Here is a 21329-nt window from a genome sequence, read left to right as displayed (position 1 = left end):
GATAGACAACGAAAGAGGGGGGCGCATTGAGATTGGCCCACATTTACTCAGACTTGGATCCAAAAAATAGACCCAGAATCCTCATGAGTCCAGGACCAGATGAGGCTGGCTTATAATTAGGTCTGCGGCCCAAAACATTGTATCTTTGCTCGCTCGCTCGCTTGCTCTCTCTTTGCGCGGCTTGGTAGCTCGGGGAACTCAGCAATGGAGACGACTGAGAAGGCGAAGGAGGAAAAGGAAGGGAGCAACCTACTGGGCTCGCCGACTTTCAAGGAGCTCGACAACGGCCGCTTCCAGTGCGTCGAGACAGGCCACGAGTTGCTGGCCAAAGACATAGAAATTTACTCTCAGAGCAAACGGTGCCGTTTGGGTCTCATCGAATATGCCCTTGCCCATAAGAAAGCTCCTCTCAACATGTTCAAGCAGGATCCTCTTTCCCGGTAATTTCATTTTCTTTCGTTTCAGTTACATAAAGATTTAAGCTTTGATTAATTTCTTCATAATTTACATTGGAATTCTGCTGGGTTTGATTGCTTAAACCCTTCTGATCAAAAGCACTTACGCTTCCTACAAACATGTCGAAATTTTCATTAAAATTAACGTGCTTTCTGGAAAATTCTTGGAAGTTTATACGAAAATTTCCCATGTTGCGAATTGATATACGAAAAGTTTGTAAATTTTACTGCAAACCAAGCGGAGATTTTGAGTTTATGCTGACACCTTGTTCGTTTGCTTTCCTTGTGCAGTTCAAAGTTGGTGTGTAAGCTAACAGGGGATACTATCAATAAGTCAGAGGAGCACATTTGGAAGCATATAAATGGGAAACGGTTCCTCAACAAGCTCGGTTCGTATACTGTTTCGTTCTTTTTCGAATCCATTATGTTGGTTTTCGGTCCAATTTGTGTATGGATTGGCTTTTGGACTCATGGGTTTTGCTTATATATGAATTTGATGGTGTCCCAAATGTTTTTATTGGTGATATTCGTGTCGGTTTATATAAACAGAAGAGAAGGAAGAAGAGAAGCTAAAAGCCAAGGGAGTGGTAGAAAATATGGATGATCAGAACCCGGAAATACTACCTGACCAAGACGGAGAAAGAAAGAAGAAGAAGAAAAAGAAAAAGAATAAGAAGAAGGATGACAGAGTGGATGAGATTATGTCTGGAAAAAGTAAGTCTTCTGACGAGGAAGGTGATACTGAAGAAGCTGACTTTTGGATGCCACCAGTGGGAGAACGTTGGGACTTTGACGAGGGAGGTGACAGGTGGGGTTCCGGTTCAGAGTCAGAGAACGAGGATGAAGAGATCGATGGAGCTGGTATGGCTTTAGTTGTGAACAACAAAAGTATAATGTTGATTTAGCATTTGGTTTTTCGCATATATTGCTGGTTGGATCTTTCAGCTGGCCTTGAATTGCATTATACGTTTAGTTTCAGATGGTGCATTTGAAGATGGCGACGAGGAGTCAGAAGAGCTCTCCAAGAGGTATGTTGCTTCTTAATTTTTGTTGGACACTCTTATATTTGTGGAAGAAACCACAAGACACAAGATCCCCGAACGCCACATGCTGTTCTTCTAAATGTTCCCAATTATTGTTTTCCAGGACGAAAAGGATGTCCATAGAAATTGGACCAAGCAGCTTTGCTTCAAGGAAGAAGAAGAGTAAAAAGAGCACAACATGATCCACTAGCGCTTTATCTTCAATTTACGAGATTAAAGACATGAAGAACGAACTGTGAGATTAACTGATTCTATCCATTTTTGAAGTATGTGTTTAGGTGTGATTTTGGAATGTATCAGTTCTAAGCTCTTTTGAAGGTTGTATTTTTCGCTCTAGTAACGTTATTAGATCAAAACATTTTGTTCAGTGTAAATTAATAAAGATTTTACCCAATGAATGTTGAATTGATTGATGTTTATGTTTTCGTTGTGGCTCGTAATTATCAAACATTTCGACGACCTGGCCGGAAAAAAGAACACTTTGATCACCTCGCCGGAGAAAAATAAACGTTTCAGCCACAAAAGCCAAGGTTGTAGGCTTGTGGATATGTCCATGCTCATTGACTATACAATTTGTTGAACAAAAACTAAGCGGTCGCAAAATTATTAGACAATGGAATGAAGTTGAGCAAGCAATGCCTTCAGCTCCTCCATGGCCAAAGGAACTTTTATTTGGGCGTCCTTGAACTTGAAATGGTACCTTCTCCTTCGTTATCTGTGCCGAAGTAACGGTCTCCGAACTCTCCCATGCCCGGGATCACGCGCAAGTCGTCGTTCAGAGATTCATCGATCTCCGATGTAACGAGTTTTAGCTTCGGAAATTTCTTGCAGATGGCATGTATTCCATGTGGCGCCTGCATCACAAATTCTAGGTTATTCGGAACAAGTTCATGTCGAGGAATTTACAGGAGCGTATGTGTCAGGTGTCTTGAGGAACAAGGAAACATGCGAGTAACTCACTGCTATGAGGTTAAGGAAGATGATGTTCGTTTCAGGTACGCCCTTACTGAGCAGCAGAGATATCGCTTTGATGGCGGAGTATCCTACAAATTTACAGATTTTAGAAGACATTATATGCTTCCCAATTAGACGTTAGATGTTGGTTTTCTCAAACCTGAAGCCAGAACAGGATCAAGAAATAACACATGCCGGCTTGCGATATCTTTTGGTAGCTTCTCATAGATCAACTGCAGCAACATTGTAAGGATATTAGCATGAGAGATTGAGAGAGAGAGAGGGGTCTGAAACAATGGTTTCCTCCACGAACCTCTCGGCCATCGTTACCCTTTCCATGGATGAGGATTTTTCCGATTTTAATACCCTTGCAGCATGCTCTAAGTGCATTCTCCATGCTTTCTCCACTGATACAAGGAAATTCGAACATAATGAGACGATGTATTTCAAGTATTTCACACAAAAATTTAGGTATGGATGTGAATCCAACTCCTCCATAGCAGAAAAATGCATTTGGCTTTCGAAGATCAAGGCTGATCATCGAGTTTGGCAAAGTTGGAAATGCAGACAAGTTGCTTTTGTAAGGTTCTTATGAACAAACCTTCTAATGACTGAAACGCCGCACAAATGTTTGTAGAAAATAACTCCACTGTAAACAGTTCCTGCCATGAATAACAGTATATTACCTATCACCACAATTTGATAAGAGTATTCCTTTTCGAGGTTCTTGGAAAATAATTAGTACGAACAAGAACGAGTTATAAAGCCGAGTTGTTCATGGTCTATCGACAATGGTGTTGCAGTGTGATGACGATTATCTAATGAGTTCATCTAATTGAATGTCGTATCAATAACTTCTATAAGAGCTACCTGTTGGGGTAATGATCTGCTTTTCTTTGAAGGGAAGCTGACCTAGTCCATGCTCCACAACCTGAAGCGTTCGTTCACACCATTATACGCTACATCATGCTCATCGGCAGTCAGAAAAAAACTTTGTAACATAAACGAGTAGCTGTACCAAGCGAATAAGACGGTCTGCATAAAAGACGAAGTCATGCTTCGTTGTTTTGGCATCGCGAATTAGGGTGTGCATTCCCCGTATCTGAACGAAACAAAAGAAATAGCAAGTTTAGAATCTGTCCCCCTTCCTATCATTCCCCTTTTCGAATGCAGAGATTTCAAATATAAACAAAACAAGTTCAAGGGTTACAAAGTTGTGAATGTCACCTGAAACGTTGAATGTATAACGACGATGTTTGGATATATTTTACACAGTTCATGCTGGCCAAGCTTTGTATGAATATGTTGTACAATCAAGTCGATTGCAACATCGTTATCTCCTCCTCGAGGAATGATGATGTCTGCATATTTTTTTGAGGGAAGTATGAACTCTTCGAAACTAGGCTTCACAAATCTGGCATACTGCAAATTACAGTCAATTAGTTGTCAACAGAAATTCAAAGACATAACAGCACTTCAATCAGCATCCAAACGGAAGGGAAAAGGGGAGAGTTGAACCAACTTGGTCAAGCACATTCTCGATATTTCTGCCTCTTTCAACAGTGTCACGTTGAATTCTCCGTGAAAGGCGTACATCAGAATCTGCACTGGTGGAACTGTTATGATGGTTATTGGATAAAAGGTCATACTATGCGAAACACATACAAAAAGCCGAGGTTTACTTAATTGCTAGATAGTTTGATCCAACTCCCAAAATCAAATTCGTAACTATGAGAACAAATGGATAAAGATAACCTGTGTCCACGAATATTTTCATGTTCATGAGATCACGGACGCGAGGGTCATGGAGAACAAGTATTCCTTCTAAAATGATGATGTCTGGGGGGTTAACCTGCAATTATTTGATCAAAACAAGCAGCAATGCCGGAAAACGTGTTAACTGAGACTCGGACTGGATTACCTTCCGAGTTGGTTCTATAGCTTGATGAGTCTTAAAATCATAATTCGGGATGCTGACTGCCTTTCCGCGCTTTAAGTGCTCCATGCAAGAAAGCAAAAGCTCTGTGTCGAATGCCTCTGAAATCGAAAAGCAATTGCAATGTGAAGAAACATCACAAGTCTCACGAAAAAAGAAGAGAAAGAACACATATCTAGTCAAATTTCATTTGAAATCAATCAAACATTAGCATGATTCACGAAGGGGATGGCTACCGGGATGATCAAAATTGTACTCATGAACCCTTTTCAGTTTCTCAGCATCCAAGGAATGATAAAACGAATCCTATAAAACACAACACAGAGCATCATTATTTAAACATGAAGAACAAGCAGGATGATTGCCGCACACCCCTTTTTGTTTACGTCCCTCGACTCTTTGTCCATTTATTCAATTCAAAATGCTAGAAATAAACAAGGGGTGTGCAAAGATCACGTTGAAGAACAAATTAGGAAAAAAAAGGGAAAGAAACAAGTACTTGATTTACGAGAACAACACGCTGATCGCGCAGCTGGGAGATGATCATGTTGCAGACGGTAGTTTTTCCGGACGCAGTCCCACCAGCAACACCTGATTAACAAACAAGCATTAAGAAACATGGAAATGCAGATTGAAATTGCAAGAGAAGGCATCCGCTCTATCCAATGTGGCTATGTACCGATGAAAAACGGTTGCTTGGCTGAGGGTTTGGCATTGGAGGCGTTGCCATTAGATGATGGATTGAGGGACAGGTTGGTTTTGAGGCCATTGGTCAATGGATCCACACCTGCAGATGAATTCATGGAAGCGAATGGAAGCGTATGAGTGAAGGGCATGGGAACGCAACGAGAGTGAAGGTGGTGAGATTCTCTGTTGGGTGATTAGGGATAAATTACAGAGATTAGAGGGAGGGGTATGCCCCTAATAGTGCCCTTAATACTAATCCTAGTCCTAATCCGGAGGGGTTGGAACTTGGGAGCGTCCCTCCCTGGTTTAGAAAGTTAGAGCGAGAAAGTAGGAAATTACGAAATTCGCGGGAACAAAAACGCTTGTCTCGTGTGTGGTCGGTCTCGTGTGGAGAACGTGCCTCTCGTCTTCTTCTTCTGCTTAAGCCTCGTGGAAAACAACCTACTTTCAACCGGGAATTCAAAGGTGGGCGGAATCACGATCCTATTAGAGCATTGTCGTGTGTTTTAACTTGCCCATATGAAATCGTATAATACCGCTACCTTGGTGTCTCAATAGCAAGTAAAATATGAAACATACGAAAAAGAACTTACATGTAACCCAAAAGTCAAAATGTTCGTACGTAGTTTGCAGAAAATTGGACGACGAACAACCATTGTCAACTCTTTCGCATCGTACGAAATTCATAAAAAAATAGGTCCAAAACCATATAATCAATTTCCAATTACTATTTAATTGTAAAAAATAAGATAATATCCCAATGCAAAACAGTCACCTAATTATGCTAGTTTTTCTTCAATTTTGTTGCGCCTTTCTCCTACCGTAACTTTGCACATTTTTTAACTGTGCAAAGCTAGGTAAGGGTGCGTACGATAGACATTCTCTTTGACCCTCACAAAGGAGTCTTGTTGGTTTGGAGTTGCCCTTTATATCTATATCTCTATCCTTGTATACCACTACCATCTCAATCTCACGAAACAAAGTACTAGTTTGGTATTGATGTGCTTTTATAAAAAGTGGGTATCAAAAAAAGCTGAACTCAAAAAAGTGTTTGGTAAACACTTAAAAACAGTTTATTTTCACAATTTTGGGTGAAAAAAAAAACTGAAAACGTGAAACAGCAAAAATGAGTTTAATCTCACAGCACAGCAGAAGCAGTTTTTTTTCAAAGCACAATAATACCAAACCAGCCAGTGCATCATGGCCTCGACCAGTAACTGAAGACATTCCCTTGGCTCTCTACTCTTTCAATACATTCTCTTCGACTGGCAAGACTGCACCAATACCACATCTAGCACATCTTGAAAGAGGAGAAGGATAAAACAAATGTCAAATTTCCGCAAAGTGAGAATTTGCACAAATTAACAAGGAAATAACAAAACGTATGGAATTCTCAGTGCAAAATGTGTAGAAGATCCATATCAATGTGAAATGAATTAGGTCATATACCTGAAAATCAAAGCAGAATCACATTGATGAAATCCCCTCGTCCCACAACTTCTTTCTTGCAATCAAAACTCTTTCGTCGCTTGAGGAAAGAGCATCGACCATCGGTTCTACTTCTGATAACCAGCCATCCCACTTCAAGGCAGTCAGAAACTTTCGAATATAGTTTATAACAGCAGGTTTGTCTCGTATAATGACAAAGCCATCTGGTCTGAGTATCCTATCCATTTCAATCAATAGATCTTCTGCATTGCAACCCCGTTCAGCAATCTCTGAGAATACTTCCCACGCATGTAGAAGATCATATGTACGTGGATATGTCGAAAATGCTTCACACCTATGCAACACAGTGAGCGAAAATATTCAACTCACAGACCAATAATATGTGACAAGAAATTATAAATTGTAATTACTGAGAATAATCAGATCAAAATGCATACCAGTCATGAACAGTTCCAACTAATCCTCGATCGTAGATGATCTTTAGTCTGGCAGATACATTGACAGGAGCTACATTCATTACCCAGACGTCTTTTTCATTCAGGGCAGCAGCAAATCCACCAAGGTATGAGTTCATATCCATGACATTTCTAATTGAATTTTTCTGTATGACAGACTTCATCTGCTTCCAGTACTCAATCACTCTAAAGCGCCAAATGTTCTGCATCACATGGATTTTTCAGTCTCTCATTAAATAGAACAGTAAAGTTTAGTGGGCAAACATCAACGTGAACAGTTAGCTTGTACTCAGGAAACTTACAGTGTCCTCATGGAATTCTTCAGGACTGACGCCAATTTCTTCCAGGCGAGGTGGTGCTGCTGTAAGCCTTTGTGGCCAAGGAGCTAGTCCACTTCCTCTTTCCTTGTGCATCTCTGTTTTGCAATTTTTAGTAATGATAAGATTAGGAGGTGGAAAGCCTAAAAAATTGACAATGGAAGTATAGCAATGCTACTTACTTCCAGAGTATCGAGAAATGCAAGCCTTCATGCTCACGTTCCAACTTGCATCTGGGTCATCCTTGGAACCACACAGAGGGGGCTGGGCCCTAGAATCTCTCTTCAAGTAACAACTATTGGTCAGGGGCTTGGCCCATACAACACTCGGTTCTTTCTTCGCTACAACTCTCCAGCACATTCTTTTCAGAAGATCAGACATAGCATTCCAGATCCTCCTATTTTCCAGATCAAGTGCATATGCTTCAGGAGAAGTATACACAAAATACCCTCCAGGTCTCAGTAATCTATCAAGCTCTAATAACAGGATTCCATCTCTTTGAAGCCAATCTATTCGACAGCGTGAGCAATGAGCCAGCTCAAATGATCTGCTTGGATAAGTAAGTCTTTTTATACCCAAGATACCAAGAGTTGATGGAATCCCCCTCTCTAGAGCAAATTGTATCTGATTCTCATGTGCATCATTCGGAGCAAGAGACAGGGTTATGACGTCGTGCGAAAGAAGATATGCCCCAAAACTCGCAACTCCACAACCCACATCGAGAACATTCCGGATATTGCCTCCATTGTTGAATTTATCACCAGGAAACTTAAGCATCTACACATAATAAGCATACCATTAGCGAATTGGAATTTTTCGTTTTTCTTTTCGACTTACTATTCCTTTTATACTACAGAATAAAGATAGAAAAGAATCCAGAACTGAGTCAGTGTTTCAGTACCCTGGAAAGAGCAACAATGTACTTATCAGCTCCATCGTGGAAATGCGTCCCACCACCCGGAAAACTGATCTTGTCCCCATTCACAACCATCCAATTCTGATCAGATTTCACTTGTGCAAGATGGGTGTGGGGAATGTTGGCCTTCCACACTTCATCTCTACTTTCCGGCCATCTTATAGGTATCTGAAATTCTAGAAATGGTTTCGTCGGAATCATCACTAAGCGAAGTCAAGCAAAGTAAAACTCATACAGAAGCAATGACAACCAACCTTATAACCAAGCGGGGGCGGTATCAAGCAATTATAACGCCGCTCTGGAGCCGGGCAATGCCGCTCGTAGTGCTCCCTAAACGTCAAATTCGGCTTCAATCGCAGTTGGTAGATAAGGTTTCTATCAAGACATGGTATCAACTCTGAAAACCGTAAATCACATATCTGCGAAAACACGAAAACGCCATAAACTTGAGCAAAAACGAGTACAATGTACTAATTCTGGAAGAAAAAGTTTAACATTTATGGATTATGAATAACAGCATTCAACAAAATCCAGATACAACTCCGTTATACAAAAGGGTGCAACTTCTTCTTCCCAAATGAAAACCCCAAATGATGCGATTGAAGTATGCATTAATCTTTGCTTAACTAGCAACAATTACACTAATCAACAAAACAAGTAAACCATTAATTACTGTGTTACATACAGGCAAGCTTTTAAGGATCTCCGCGATGGAGAACGAAACATCCAAATCGCGATGGAGAACGAACCCACCGAAAAGCGGGTGGAGTCCATCGGAGCCGGAAGCTTCTTCATCGGATCTCCGCGAGCCCGGCCCGAAAGAACACCCGTAGTACAAACAGAGCAAGCCCAGGCAGGCAATGAGAACGATTATAGCGAACTTCAGCAGCTTGTTCGCAGCGGGGAAAGAACTGAGCTGGCCATTGTGCTTCATTTCCGTACGCTCTTCGGGCTCGGGCTAGCCGTCAAGCCCGATGGATCCGACCGAATTTTTCTGGAGCCTGGGTGAGAAAGTCAGAGCAGCTTTAGCTACCCGCTTTTCGCGGGAGAGAGAAAGGGATGGCGATGCTATAGTGCGGTCGAGACTACGTGAGTACCAAGCAAATGAAGCTCGTTTGAATGTATTTTTAAAATGATTAAAAGTTTTGTTATATGCTTCTTGCAAGAAGTATTTAAAAGTGCTTTTCAGGATTCACTTGAATTTTTACTAAAAATTAATTTCAAAAATATTTTCATTAATAGCATTTTCAATCATTTTAAAAGTGCTTCTCAACGAGCTTTATATACCTAAAGTACCCTCCTATTTGTTTATTTTTTAGGAAAATTTGGCAGCGACTTTGAAACCTTGTTCCACCGTGAGTAACAAGCAGATGACTTGATATACCTAAAGTACCCTTCGATTTGTGTATTTTTTAAGGAAAATTTGGTAGTAACTATGAACCTTCTTTTGCTGTGCTTTTTAAACTTTTAATTTGGTTATGAGCTTAGGAAACATTGAATTTGACTCAACTGTTGATGCATTTTTGTTTATTCTCACATGTGTGTCTAAAGACGTTATGTTATTTGTTGTTGACGATTGGAAGGTTTGGGAGGAGACGATGGTGACGATCATCGCCAGACGCCAGAGAGTGAGGAAAATTTTGAGCCAAGACCCTTTTTTTTTCTTCTTTTTTTTTGACCCACCCTGTTTAATTCTTAAAAAAATTAAACCCGCCTTTTCCAATCCGCTCGGACCCATCTCGACTCGCGGGTTCAGTGTTCGTTTGCTAAACTCTAGTTTGTAGCTGCGTACAAATAGGTAAGGCATGCTCCATATATCCATTGGGATTCTTTCACCCCATTGGAATGTTGTGTGGTGCAAGGCTCGTCGCATGGCCCAGAGTCACAGCTCACAGGAGATGCCAAGTCTACGAGACAAAGCTTTTAAATAACAATGTCGAACACATCTCGTTGTGATCGTTTAAAGTCACCATCGGTTCCATCCGGGCTGGTTTGATTTGAGCTGGTTTGGTTCAGACTGATTCTAATCCATTAATTCTCTTTAATCGGGGTTGGTTCGGGCCGTGCTGTAATTTTGTTTAAACAAATGAGTCGACTCGAAAATTGTGACAAAATAGTCGTGATATTACAGGTGTGATTTGCACCATATCTTATTGCACAACTTATGTCCGATCACCATTGTTGCGTATACAAATACACAAGCCATATTTAATTCAAATTATTAAAAGATCTTTTCATTTTTGCCGTGACAGTTCCATCATTGATGCACAGAAATATGGTGGAAGGGTATTCCCTTTTGGTTCTTGACTGCAAATGGATGGTCTTGACAGAACGATGCGAATCTTTAGACAACGCTCGCGTCCACTTTATGATTGCGTTTATTTGAAGAAAAAAACATATGTATTTAAGCACACGCGAGAGAGACTTTTTAGAGAATAGGTTGCCGTGGTAGCAAGCATTCGGGGCCGCTAACATGTAAAGAGGGTTTTACGCATTATGTTAAACCCCACCCCCATATTTTCATTCTATTTCTATTTTCCCCTAGAACATATTTGTTTTCTATCAATTTAGTCCCTTATTCTCTTTTAATCCTAACCCTTGATCTAGAAAGGCTATTGATCTTAAACTGCCATGTGGCAGCTCTCAGATCCCTCTTTCCTTTCATCTCTGCCCGAAACTCATCTCAGAATCTCAGTGCTCTCTTTCTTTCGGTTTCTTCTCTCTTTCTCACACTCTCTAAGCTCCGAGAGCTTCTCTCTAACTTTCACCTCACTTCCTTCACAAATCAAACCCCAAAAACCATATATTTGGAATCCTTGAGACCTAACGAACTCAATGGTACCCTTGCATGCGCCATCTGAGCACCGTGGGTTTTTCTGCCATTGAAGCCGAGAGCTTCAAAGCTCTAAAACTCGAACCCAGGTAAAGATTGTGTTCCTTCTTCAAATTTCTGGGTTATGCATGTTGTTTTTATGACAAAACTCAAGGGTTTTGAGCTCAGTTTTTCTCTGTGTCAATAATCTAGCTCCGACGACGAACTCCGACGAGTTCGAGGTCCATTTCTTCCCAAAACCTGCTGCAGTGCGTCTAGGTGAGTTCTTAGGTATATTTGTGAAGTTTTAGAACCCCTTATTCAAGCCCTAACTCTTACCATCCCTTGTGCATGCATGTCCGGTTCCGACGACGAACTCCGGCGAGTTCGTGAGTGTGCGTTTGTGCAGTGTATACGTTGTGCAAGTGTGTGTGCGTGAACCGTGTGTGTGTGTGTGTAAGTATGCTTACTGTGCGTGTGTGTGATTATATATATATATATATATATGCATGATGCTGTGCATGTGTGTGCTTATATATATATGCATGCTGTGCATGCGTGTGTGTTTATATGTATGTATCTATTGTGGATGCAAATTTCTTCCTCCTTGATCTTAGACGATTTTGCACCTACAAAACAATTAACACCTTAGGTTAAGGCCAAGAGCCTCACGCGCCCACGATGAATGGGGGGGGCTTTGGCCGAAGAACCTCCGATGCCAAAGTTAGAATTTAAAGAGAAATAGTGTTTAGAGAATTTTGGGATTTTTGCCAAAGTGTTGGAATTAGCTTTTTGGTGAGAATGGGAGTATATTTATAGGGATAGGAGGTGGCTAGGGTTTTTAGGTTTAATTAGCCAATTTATTTGGCTATTAAACATAAAATGAATGTTTTGGTGGTTTTTTGTATAATTGGCTAATAAAAAGGAAGAAATGGTGGGAAAAGGTAGAAAAAAGGTAATGGATTAGGTTTTGAATGGGATAGCCGGCCCTCTTGTGTTTTTAGGTTTGAGTGGATGTTTCAAATTGACAATTAAGGGATTGATTAGGTAATTAATCCCTTAATTAGTCAATTATTATGATTTTATGAAATATGAAAGGAATAAGTATATTATTTAGCTAATTGATTAGCTAAATAATGAAATGGGAAATATATGAATAAATTAGGTTTTAAGTTGATACCTATTTTGGGCACTTTTGACTTGGTTGAAAAAATGATTCTCTACTGCTCGCGTGTAGGAAACCCGGTATGCCTCGAGGGTATTTTTGTCCTCTTTTGTCCAAAAGTCCACGTGTCGCCTAGTGAATATTTTTGGCTCCACAAATGCCCCCACACCTGTTGGGCTGCTCGCAAAAAAGGGCAGCAGGTGTAGAGATCTTCTTGCTTTAGGAAACTTAAGACTGCTTCCTATTTTGATGTTGATTCTCTCTTTAATAGGAAATTAGATCCTTCTAGGAAAGGGAAATAAATTTCTCTCAAAGCCTATTTAAGTCCACCTTAAGTGGGTTATTAAATCAACTTTGGAAAGCGATTTATTCTACCCTACAAGAGAGAGATAGCTTAGAGGATATTTGTTCCCCCTCCTCTAGCAATCTTCTACATCTTGCCCGTGCAAAGGACCGTCTTTCGTTGCTTTCTTCGTCTTCTTCGTGCCGCACCGATGTAAGAAAAATTTAATTTTTCTTGCCTTATTCTTGGATAGTGCTATTGCGGGGCAGCCGTCGAGGTGGTGCGACACATCGGCTGGCAGGGGCCAGGAGTTGGCTCGGCATGGGCCGAGGAGATGTTGTGGCAGGGACCACTGCTTGGGCAGCTTGGCTTGGCTTGAGCCAAAAGGCAGCTTGTGCAACTAGGGTCACGGATTGTGGCGCTGGGGCGCAGTGCTAGGCGAGCCGCATGGCTCATGTCCTTTGGGCTCTTGGACCTGACTCGGGCCAGGCTGGTGATTGGGAGAAATAAGGAGATTGCGGGTCTCATGGGCTGCTGGAATGTTGGGCATGCAGGCCTCCTGCCTGCTGGAATGCTGGGTTGAGCTCCCCTGCTGAGTACCATGAATGTCGTTGGCTGCTTAGTCCTCTTTGCTGAAAGAAAGGTGGGCTGCTCCAGAAAGAGGAGGTAAAGAGGATCAAGGCGGATGCATTGGCTCGTCTGATCGCTGTCGTGGAGCTTACTATGAATGAAGATGGAAAGAAGAGATCTTCCCCGCCTGCTTATGAGATGCCAGTTAAGAAAAAAAAACTGAAGACTTCTTCTGCTGCTCATGAGGGTCCGCTTGCTACCGAGAGGTATGTGATTGACATGATTTTCCAATGGGAAGAAATGTAAGGCTGCTAGATCTGAGCATGTGGCGTCTTCCATGTTGAGAATGGCTAGTACAATTGTGGATAAGATTACTCAGCGTAAAGGTTTTATCATGCCCCCAGTGCCGAAGTCTGTACCAGGACGTTCTTTGGGAGCCAAGTCCGGTTCACCTTTGTAGAGACTTGCTATTATGAAGAGTGGTAAGGTGGACTCTGCTGCTAAAGTGGCGCCAAAGCCTGCTCCCTTTGCTTCTGAGATTGATTCGCCTCAGATTCAAGATCTTAAGCTTGCAATTTCTGAGCTTCGTTTCGCTACTTATGCTAAGAAGAGAGTGGATAAGCTTCTCTATTTCTCCGGAAGACTTGCTTGCTTTTACTTTTAAGGCTTCCATTGGTGAAGTAGTTAGAGAAGTTAGTGCCCAGACTGGGGCAGCCAGGGGTGAAGCGTCGGATGATGCCGCTGCTAAGAGCGTTACGGCTGTTGAAGGTGTGGCGACCGAGTAGTCGTGGGATGTCCAAGCTGCTGTAATGTAGTATTTTAGGTAGCCTTTAAGATTTTCTTTGTTTTTCCTTGTAGCTTTTGTTTTGCTTGAATTCCTTCGGCCTTTGCTAGTTGTTTATAAACATGTTTTCCTTCGTTTTTCTTCATCTTCACTTCTTTTGTTCATGCCCTAACCTTTAGACTTGATAGACCAGTGGCAGGCATGCTACTTTTTTATAAGCAGACAAACTCGCGTAGCCTATGCAGCCGTAGGTGTTGGTGTAGAACTTTGCAAAGTTGTTAGCCATAGGGTTGGCAGCCGGATGCCTTACTTACAGAAGCAGACAAGTCCGCGTAACCACTAGGCTGTTAACCTTGACTTTCTTCAATTCCGTAGGTTGCGTAGCAAGTATCACAACACTTTAGGACTTGGTGTAGGTTGTTCCGCGCTTGGCAGAGGTGAAGCTTATCGACTACGTAGCATGTCGGCAGTGGATAAAACTTCGTATATGCGCGCTAGCTTGTTTAACCTTTCACAAGAATGTGCGGTTGTATAAGTCTAGTGCGACTTCACTGCTCGAAGGGCAAGCCGTAGGCAGTCTTCCGGAATCCGTAGGCTACCTTAGTGCACTCGGTAGCAGCTTTAGGATTCCAGGGCAGCCGTCCATTGGATGTACTGCGTAATGTGCCCTCTCCGTCTCTAGGGCCCGGTTCCCCACGGATTAGGCCAAGAGACCCAAAATCCTTCAGTTAGCTAAGCCTTGAAAAAGACCATTGCGGCTACTTCTAGGAATCCCGGCGCAAGCCATCGTGCATCTAGTTATACTAGGGCAGCCAGGCTCATCCACGTCTGGATATTCGGAGTGTAAAGTTTATCCTCCCGTCTTGGAGAGCTGACCCATATGGGTGTCGGAGAATTGGTTTACCCTCTCGCACTGGAGAGCATGGTTGGTCCCTCGGGGGGCGCAATTCCTGCGATGAGTCCCTAAGAAGGGCGCAATCTTCTTTTGAAGTGCATGAGTGATTAGTTGTTGTAAGCATGCAGCCAAGCCAAGTTGTGATTACTTCTAAATTCCTCATTGAAAAACGAGTGAAACGAACGAGAACTTTAGCTGTAAGGTAGGAACTGCATAACAACTGGATAATCCTCAGCTTGTGAGGTGGTGCCCGTCGAGCTTATTGAGTCTTCGGGTTTTGATGTAGCAGGAGGTCACACATGGTACTTCTTCAGATTGTAGGCCATCCATTTCTTTTCAATCTTTTTTCCGCTTCATGGTGGTGATGGTGTAATTACTCTTACTCCCTACTCTGCTGATCTTGTACGGACCTTCCCATATGGGATCCATCTTTTTGGAGCCTTCTCTGCCGGCAGTGATGAAGGCTTTTCTGCGTCGTCAACATGCAAATGCCAGAAGTCTCCATCGGGTGGAGTAGGCGCAGCTAGAGTGTGCTCGGCTACTTCTGAGGCATCGTTGGGCCGCTCTGTTGCGTCACCTAGGCTCGGCGTGAAGACGCAGTAGGGAGCTGTGGAGATGTGGCCATGTCATACGCAACAGGAGATGCTCAACTGCCGGTATTGGGCCACTCTAGAGTTGAATCATTGAGCAAGGGTCGGCTAGGGCCGTGTGATGCGCAGCAAGAAATGGTACTCAACTGCCGGTACATGTTGCTCCTATGTAGAATCTTTCAGGGTGACGAGGACAAAACTTGCTTTCGAGTGTGTCCTTCCAGTGTTGCGTTCGTCAGAAAACTTTACATTCGCCAGGGTCTACGCCTTTATCGTCGCGCGTCTGGATTGGGCAGAATAGTACGTCATTAGGATGATTGCATGCGTTTGAAAGTAAAACTTGTGCTTCTGGGTTGCAACAACTATCGCCAAAGTTAGCTTTTGAATTTTTAATAACATCGAGGAGAGCTTTTGAACTGTAGAATACAGGTAACTGTGGAATACAGGTAGTCGGGCCCCCATCTCTTCTCGCATGATGGTAGAGCTTATTGCTACTTTAGATACCGTCAAACATGTGAATAAGTCATCTGCTGCTTCTAGGGAGGTGATGTCGGGTACTTCTTCAAGTCCTTGAATGTGCATTGGCGAGCCTCATCCCAAAGTGCATACTTCTCTGCCAAAGCAAAAGAGTCTGCCAGAGTTAGATCATCTTTCATGATCAATTTTCTGAATAGCGGGTGGTCTGCTGGAAGTCCTTTTTGGAAGGCTGCTCTAGCTATCGAGTCGTTGCATCCGACTATTTTTGCCTTCTCTACTTTGAACATCCTCACATAGTCGCGAAATGACTCATTTGGGTTCTTCTTGACGTTGAACAAATGATCAGATTTCTTTTTGATCGAGCGATAGGATGAATATTCTTTGGTGAAAACCAAAGAAAGTTCGTAGAAATTCCGGATAGATTGTGGCGGTAGGGTGTAGAACCAATCTTGCGCCTCGCCTTGTAGAGTGGTGGCGAATATCTTGCACATAAGCTCATCGTTGTTTCGATAAAGGATCATTGCTCTTCGGTAGCGCTTTAAGTGTCTCTCCGGGTCTTCATCCCCTTTGAAAGATGTGAAATGTGGCATGCTGAACTCTCGTGGAGGCTCTACCTCATCGATCTCCTCCGTGAAGGGTGACCTGCTTATGTTGATTATGTTCCGTCGTAGTGCCTCGTCGGTGACCTCGTTGCGTTGGAAATCATGCAATCGCTTGGTCAAGAGTCTCTCTACTTCTTCCTGAATTTGCCTTTGTTGGGGTAGCGGAGCTCTCGGCTGCCCCCAGTCATGACTTGCTGGTCTAGGCTGCTCTTCCATGTGTTTGGCTCGTCTATGCCGCGGATGCAGTGCATGTGGTGCGTTCCTAGTAGGCGAGCGAGTTCTTTGCAGGCTGCTGGTTGAACTTGAGCTGGATTGAGTGACTGCTTCTCTCTGTCCGTCGTGCTGCCTACTCTGATGTGAGGTGGATGACGCTCCTTGTGGGCTTAGCTGCGAATAGACACTTTGCCCGGAAGGTTGCTCATGTTGACTATCGGAGTATGACCCCAACCGTGAATGTATGCTTATCCGTGGGCCTAGTCGAGAGTGCATGCTCCTTCGCACTCTAAGACGAGAATGTACACTGCCAAAACGTTCGGCTCATGGCTGGTCGAGTGGCTGCTTACCGGGACGCTGCTGGAAATGTTCGTCTGCCCTTGTCCTACTTCGGGATACCTCGTTCGGGGCACGTTGGATCCCGATACGTTGCAAAAGTTGATTCACCAAGGTTTTCTGTTGTGCAAGGGCGCTCGTCAACTCTATGACTTGTCGAGACAAGTGTTGTTCGCCATTTGGATTGGAAGAGCTTGGAAGGAATGCGCCTCCTTGGGCAGTGGAAAGGTGGTAGACTCCGGGCGCGAGATTTGAGTTGGGAAATGTCAAATCCGCGAAAAAATGTGGTGAGAATGCCCCCGGCTCGATGGTAGGTCCGGATGGTTGAGATAGTCTTGGGCCGACTTGGGTTGCTTGGAAAGCCACGGGAGCAGGCTGGGCCGTGAGAGTGGGCTGCTCGAAAGAAGCAGGCTGGACCACGGGAGTGGGTTGCTCGTCGGGAGCAGGCTGGGTCACGAGAGCAGGCTGCTTGGCAGGAGCAGGCTGGGCCACGGGAGTGGGCTGCTTGGCAGGAGCAGGCTGGGCCACCGGAGTGGGCTGCTCGACGAAAGCAGGCTGGGCCACGGGAGTAGGTTGCTCGTCGGGAGCAGGCTGGGTCACGAGAGCAGGCTGCTTGGCAGGAGCAGGCTGGGCCACGGGAGTGGGCTGCTCGTCGGGAGCAGGCTAGGTCACGAGAGCAGGCTGCTCGGCAGGAGCAGGTTGGGCCGTGAGAGTGGGTTGCTTGACGGAAGCAGGCTGGATCACGGAAGCAGGCTGCTCAATGCGCGGTGCATGTGAATGCGAGGCTTGGGCTTGGGTCCACGTAAACTTGGATGGCACGGCTTGGATCGTGGTCTTGGTACCGTGAGCCTTGGATGGCACGGCTCGGGCCGTGGTGAAGGCTCCATGGACCTCGCCACGAGTGGCTACCGAAGTAGCCACCGTGGTGGTTCCCATGGTGGCCGTGGTGAATGCACTATGGACCTCGCCGTGGGTGGCTACCGAGGTAGCCACCGCGGTGGTTCCCATGGTGGAAACTCGTGGTGGTGATGCCGCTCCCCTTATTGTCGCATTTTGCCTCAAGGATCTCCGGGCCGTGGTGAAGGCTCCATGGACCTCGCCACGAGTGGCTACCGAAGTAGCCACCGCGGTGGTTCCCATGGTGGCCGTGGTGGTGATGCCGCTCCCCTTATTGTCGCATTTTGCCTCACGGATCTCCGGGCCGTGGTGAAGGCTCCATGGACCTCGCCACGAGTGGCTACCGAAGTAGCCACCACGGTGGTTCCCATGGTGGAAGCTCGTGATGATGATGCCGCTCCCCTTATTGTCGCATTTAGCCTCACGGATCTCCGCAATCCCATTTCTTGAACATTAGAATTTTCACTTGTGGAATTTTCTAAATTTCTAGCCATTATATTTTGCTTATACGTTTTATCAAAGAACCTTTGCAAGTAAAAAATTCTAATAATAAGAACGTATGAAAAATATTCAAATGGACTAGAAAATAAAGAAAAAACCTTTTTGTGCGAGAGTCTTCTATGAGTATGGATTTCAACTCTCAATGAAAGCATCAATTTGTGGATGCAAATTTCTTCCTCCTTGATCTTGGACGATTTTGCACCTACAAAACAATTAACACCTTAGGTTAAGGCCAAGAGCCTCACGCGCCCACGATGAATGGGGGGGGGCTTTGGCCAAAGAACCTCCGATGCCAAAGTTAGAATTTAAAGAGAAATAGTGTTTAGAGAATTTTGGGATTTTTGCCAAAGTGTTGGAATTAGCTTTTTGGTGAGAATGGGAGTATATTTATAGGGATAGGAGGTGGCTAGGGTTTTTAGGTTTAATTAGCCAATTTATTTGGCTATTAAACATAAAATGAATGTTTTGGTGGTTTTTTGTATAATTGGCTAATAAAAAGGAAGAAATGGTGGGAAAAGGTAGAAAAAAGGTAATGGATTAGGTTTTGAATGGGATAGCCGGCCCTCTTGTGTTTTTAGGTTTGAGTGGATGTTTCAAATTGACAATTAAGGGATTGATTAGGTAATTAATCCCTTAATTAGTCAATTATTATGATTTTATGAAATATGAAAGGAATAAGTATATTATTTAGCTAATTGATTAGCTAAATAATGAAATGGGAAATATATGAATAAATTAGGTTTTAAGTTGATACCTATTTTGGGCACTTTTGACTTGGTTGAAAAAATGATTCTCTACTGTTCGCGTGTAGGAAACCCGGTATGCCTCGAGGGTATTTTTGTCCTCTTTTGTCCAAAAGTCCACGTGTCGCCTAGTGAATATTTTTGGCTCCACATCTATATATATATATATATATATATATATATATATATATATATGTGCATGCTGTCTGTGTGTGTGTTTGGCATGTTGGTGTCCGTGCAAGTGTGTGTGTGTGTGTGAGAGTAAGTGTGATGGTGTATGGTGCACGTGTGTGTTGTGTATGTTTGTGTATTGTATGAAGTGTACAGTGTGTGCGTTATGCGGTGCAGCTCTGTGAGTATGTGTTGTGTATGTATGTGTGTGAATGTGTGGTGTGTGTGCCGTGTGTGTATAAGCATGGGTTTAGGCTTAAGCCTAAAACTCCCTCTTGTTCCTAACCTACCCAAACCCAAAACCCATTTCCATTTCCTAAAATTCTATCTTTTAGGTAGTTTATTAAATTGTACATTTTCGTGCTTAGGTGAAGTTGCTAGTGGAGACTTCCTTAATCGTTTTCCACACAATTCTGCTGCTTCGGAGTATCTGTGAGTGGACCACCTTCAAAAATTGCATGTTTTATTTATAGAATTGCATATATAAATAGCATGCCTTGCAGAATTATTGATTTGAGGAATACTTTACAGGAAGCATGATGATTTAATTATGATTGATTATATATATATATTTTGAACTATTTTCATTATGTTGTATTTTCTATAGAACCCTCATTCTGGTAGACTATCTGATCGATGACGATAGGATGCTAAGAATGTGTTTCAAATGATTTTCGAACACCTCTTCGTAGTATAGAGGATCGATGAATTTATGCTACGAAGTTGTATTTTAGAGATGAATTATGTTTTGTGCGTACCTAGTGAACACTATGCCGCCTGGGGCGAGGATCTGGTGTTGGCATTGAGGCCGGGAGAAATAATCCCTAGCGAAAGGCTGAGGGACACGGAGACAGGCATTGGGCCGGGAGGGAGATATCTCTGGCTACGGGCACAGAGACTGAGGTGCAGGCATTGGGCCGGGAGTATTATTATTCAGTGCACTCACTAGCAGCACAACTTGTGTTATGCTTCCTGATACGATTTCTGATATGATTTATGATATGATTTTCTGAGATTGATTTGCAGATGGATATATGAATTGTTTTATGGCATGCTAGAGTTTTCTGAAAAGCTTATCACTTATTATTCTAGTAGTTTTCATTATTAAATTGTGGGGGTTAGTATGTTCATAACTGTTTTTGTACTATGTATATATACAAGCTTGGTCCACTCACCCTTGTTTTGCGCCCCCATTCAGGACTTAGGATGAAGGCACATAATCCTGGCATCAAGGTATTTCCGCAGCGGCATCTTCGAGTCCTCTCGGGGTAGGACCCACTCATTTGTTCATTCAATCTTATCTTAGTTCTTGTTAGTGACTAGGTTTACTTATATGCTCTGAACACGTTCCTAAATTGTTAATTCATTGTTTTTAAATTCATAACCTGTATTTATTTCTTATTCTTAGTTTTTGTATCAATTAATGGCTTTCGTCACCCCCGGGTGTCGGCCAGCACGTGTCGGTCCTGGTATTCGGGGAATATCAGGGTCGGGGCGTGTCACATTATCTTGTCTTGGTGAATTGAGACATTATGGTGGCTGTGAGTTTTTTTTTGGTTAGTTGTTCTCGTGAATTGACTACCTTGTACGTTAACTTTAGATTAACGTATTTTTTTGTATACAAACTTTGTAATTTGATTATTCAAAACGAATCAACAACTAATTACATAGGATCACAGTCAGTGATACTCCCAACTTGATAAAGAAAGAAGAAAAACAAAAGTCGACTTCCAAATTAAAATCAAATGTATATAAATATAGAAAATAGTTATTATCACTCCAAATATCTTATTTGGCAATCCAAACTTTCTTTAATTAGAAGGAAAAAATACACTTGTACGATGAGATTTGTATAATTAGTTCTCCCTAAACGTCAAATTCGGCTTCAATCGCAGTTGGTAGATAAGGTTTCTATCAAGACCCAACAATCCGTTATACAAAAGGGTGGAACTTCTTCTTCCCAAATGAAAACCCCAAATGATGCGATTGAAGTATGCATTAATCTTTGATTAACTAGCAACAGTTACACTAATCACCAAAAATAAGTAAACCATTAATTACTGTGTTACATACAGGCA

General features: G+C 42.9%; 3 protein-coding genes and 1 long non-coding RNA gene across 8 annotated transcripts; 2 read left to right on the top strand and 2 right to left on the bottom strand.

The window, feature by feature from the left end:
- Positions 1–143: 143 nt before the first annotated feature.
- LOC126583783 (uncharacterized) lies at positions 144–1891 on the top strand. 2 transcript variants are annotated; one of them, XM_050248304.1, is made up of 5 exons: positions 144–440; positions 747–844; positions 1005–1316; positions 1435–1483; positions 1602–1891. In XM_050248304.1, exons 1-5 carry the CDS (start codon positions 205–207, stop codon positions 1678–1680), a joined length of 774 nt encoding a protein of 257 aa, XP_050104261.1. In that variant the 5' UTR covers positions 144–204; the 3' UTR covers positions 1681–1891. The 2 variants fall into 2 exon arrangements, with proteins under 2 accessions (XP_050104261.1, XP_050104260.1); XM_050248303.1 differs by having other exon boundaries at positions 146–440; positions 1429–1483.
- A 103-nt stretch (positions 1892–1994) lies between these two features.
- LOC126583782 (uridine kinase-like protein 5) lies at positions 1995–5352 on the bottom strand. 2 transcript variants are annotated; one of them, XM_050248301.1, is made up of 14 exons: positions 5068–5352; positions 4888–4979; positions 4625–4694; positions 4374–4489; positions 4208–4304; positions 3971–4068; positions 3680–3874; positions 3471–3554; positions 3323–3383; positions 3054–3114; positions 2766–2859; positions 2613–2685; positions 2459–2541; positions 1995–2352 (listed from the first exon to the last, which is right to left on the bottom strand). In XM_050248301.1, the coding sequence occupies exons 1-14, from the start codon at positions 5222–5224 to the stop codon at positions 2167–2169; spliced, it is 1467 nt and encodes a 488-aa protein (XP_050104258.1). In that variant the 5' UTR covers positions 5225–5352; the 3' UTR covers positions 1995–2166. The 2 variants fall into 2 exon arrangements, with proteins under 2 accessions (XP_050104258.1, XP_050104259.1); XM_050248302.1 differs by having other exon boundaries at positions 3975–4054; positions 5068–5344.
- A 378-nt stretch (positions 5353–5730) lies between these two features.
- On the bottom strand, positions 5731–9307 carry LOC126583915 (probable methyltransferase PMT9). Its single transcript, XM_050248459.1, has 8 exons — positions 8898–9307; positions 8467–8631; positions 8198–8380; positions 7479–8073; positions 7282–7394; positions 6962–7182; positions 6525–6858; positions 5731–6375 (listed from the first exon to the last, which is right to left on the bottom strand). The coding sequence occupies exons 1-7, from the start codon at positions 9144–9146 to the stop codon at positions 6543–6545; spliced, it is 1842 nt and encodes a 613-aa protein (XP_050104416.1). The 5' UTR covers positions 9147–9307; the 3' UTR covers positions 5731–6375; positions 6525–6542.
- A 1408-nt stretch (positions 9308–10715) lies between these two features.
- On the top strand, positions 10716–20635 carry LOC126583916 (uncharacterized). 3 transcript variants are annotated; one of them, XR_007609882.1, is made up of 4 exons: positions 10716–11134; positions 11238–11303; positions 19620–19683; positions 20450–20635. It is a non-coding gene; the product is annotated as an uncharacterized LOC126583916 (long non-coding RNA). The 3 variants fall into 3 exon arrangements; XR_007609881.1 differs by having other exon boundaries at positions 19620–20635; XR_007609880.1 differs by lacking the exon at positions 11238–11303 and having other exon boundaries at positions 19620–20635.
- The last annotated feature ends 694 nt before the right edge of the window (positions 20636–21329 follow it).

Source organism: Malus sylvestris, chromosome 9 (genome assembly GCF_916048215.2).
Source record: "Malus sylvestris chromosome 9, drMalSylv7.2, whole genome shotgun sequence".
NCBI lineage: Eukaryota > Viridiplantae > Streptophyta > Magnoliopsida > Rosales > Rosaceae > Malus > Malus sylvestris.
This window is presented reverse-complemented; position numbering and strand designations above follow the sequence as displayed.

Bases quoted from the DNA above. Each gene is read 5' to 3' on its own strand.
- LOC126583783 (XM_050248303.1), top strand. From the start codon at position 205: ATGGAGACGACTGAGAAGGCGAAGGAGGAAAAGGAAGGGAGCAACCTA. The intron at 441-746 runs GTAATTTCATTT...TTCCTTGTGCAG, and splicing joins AAGCAGGATCCTCTTTCCCG to TTCAAAGTTGGTGTGTAAGC. The intron at 845-1,004 runs GTTCGTATACTG...TTATATAAACAG, and splicing joins ACGGTTCCTCAACAAGCTCG to AAGAGAAGGAAGAAGAGAAG.
- LOC126583782 (XM_050248301.1), bottom strand. From the start codon at position 5,224: ATGCCCTTCACTCATACGCTTCCATTCGCTTCCATGAATTCATCTGCA. The intron at 4,980-5,067 runs GTACATAGCCAC...TTTGTTAATCAG, and splicing joins CAAGCAACCGTTTTTCATCG to GTGTTGCTGGTGGGACTGCG. The intron at 3,875-3,970 runs GTTCAACTCTCC...TGTAATTTGCAG, and splicing joins GAATGTGCTTGACCAAGTTG to TATGCCAGATTTGTGAAGCC.
- LOC126583915 (XM_050248459.1), bottom strand. From the start codon at position 9,146: ATGAAGCACAATGGCCAGCTCAGTTCTTTCCCCGCTGCGAACAAGCTG. The intron at 8,632-8,897 runs GTATGTAACACA...GTGTTTTCGCAG, and splicing joins AGATCCTTAAAAGCTTGCCT to ATATGTGATTTACGGTTTTC. The intron at 7,183-7,281 runs GTAAGTTTCCTG...CATGTGATGCAG, and splicing joins AAGAATTCCATGAGGACACT to AACATTTGGCGCTTTAGAGT.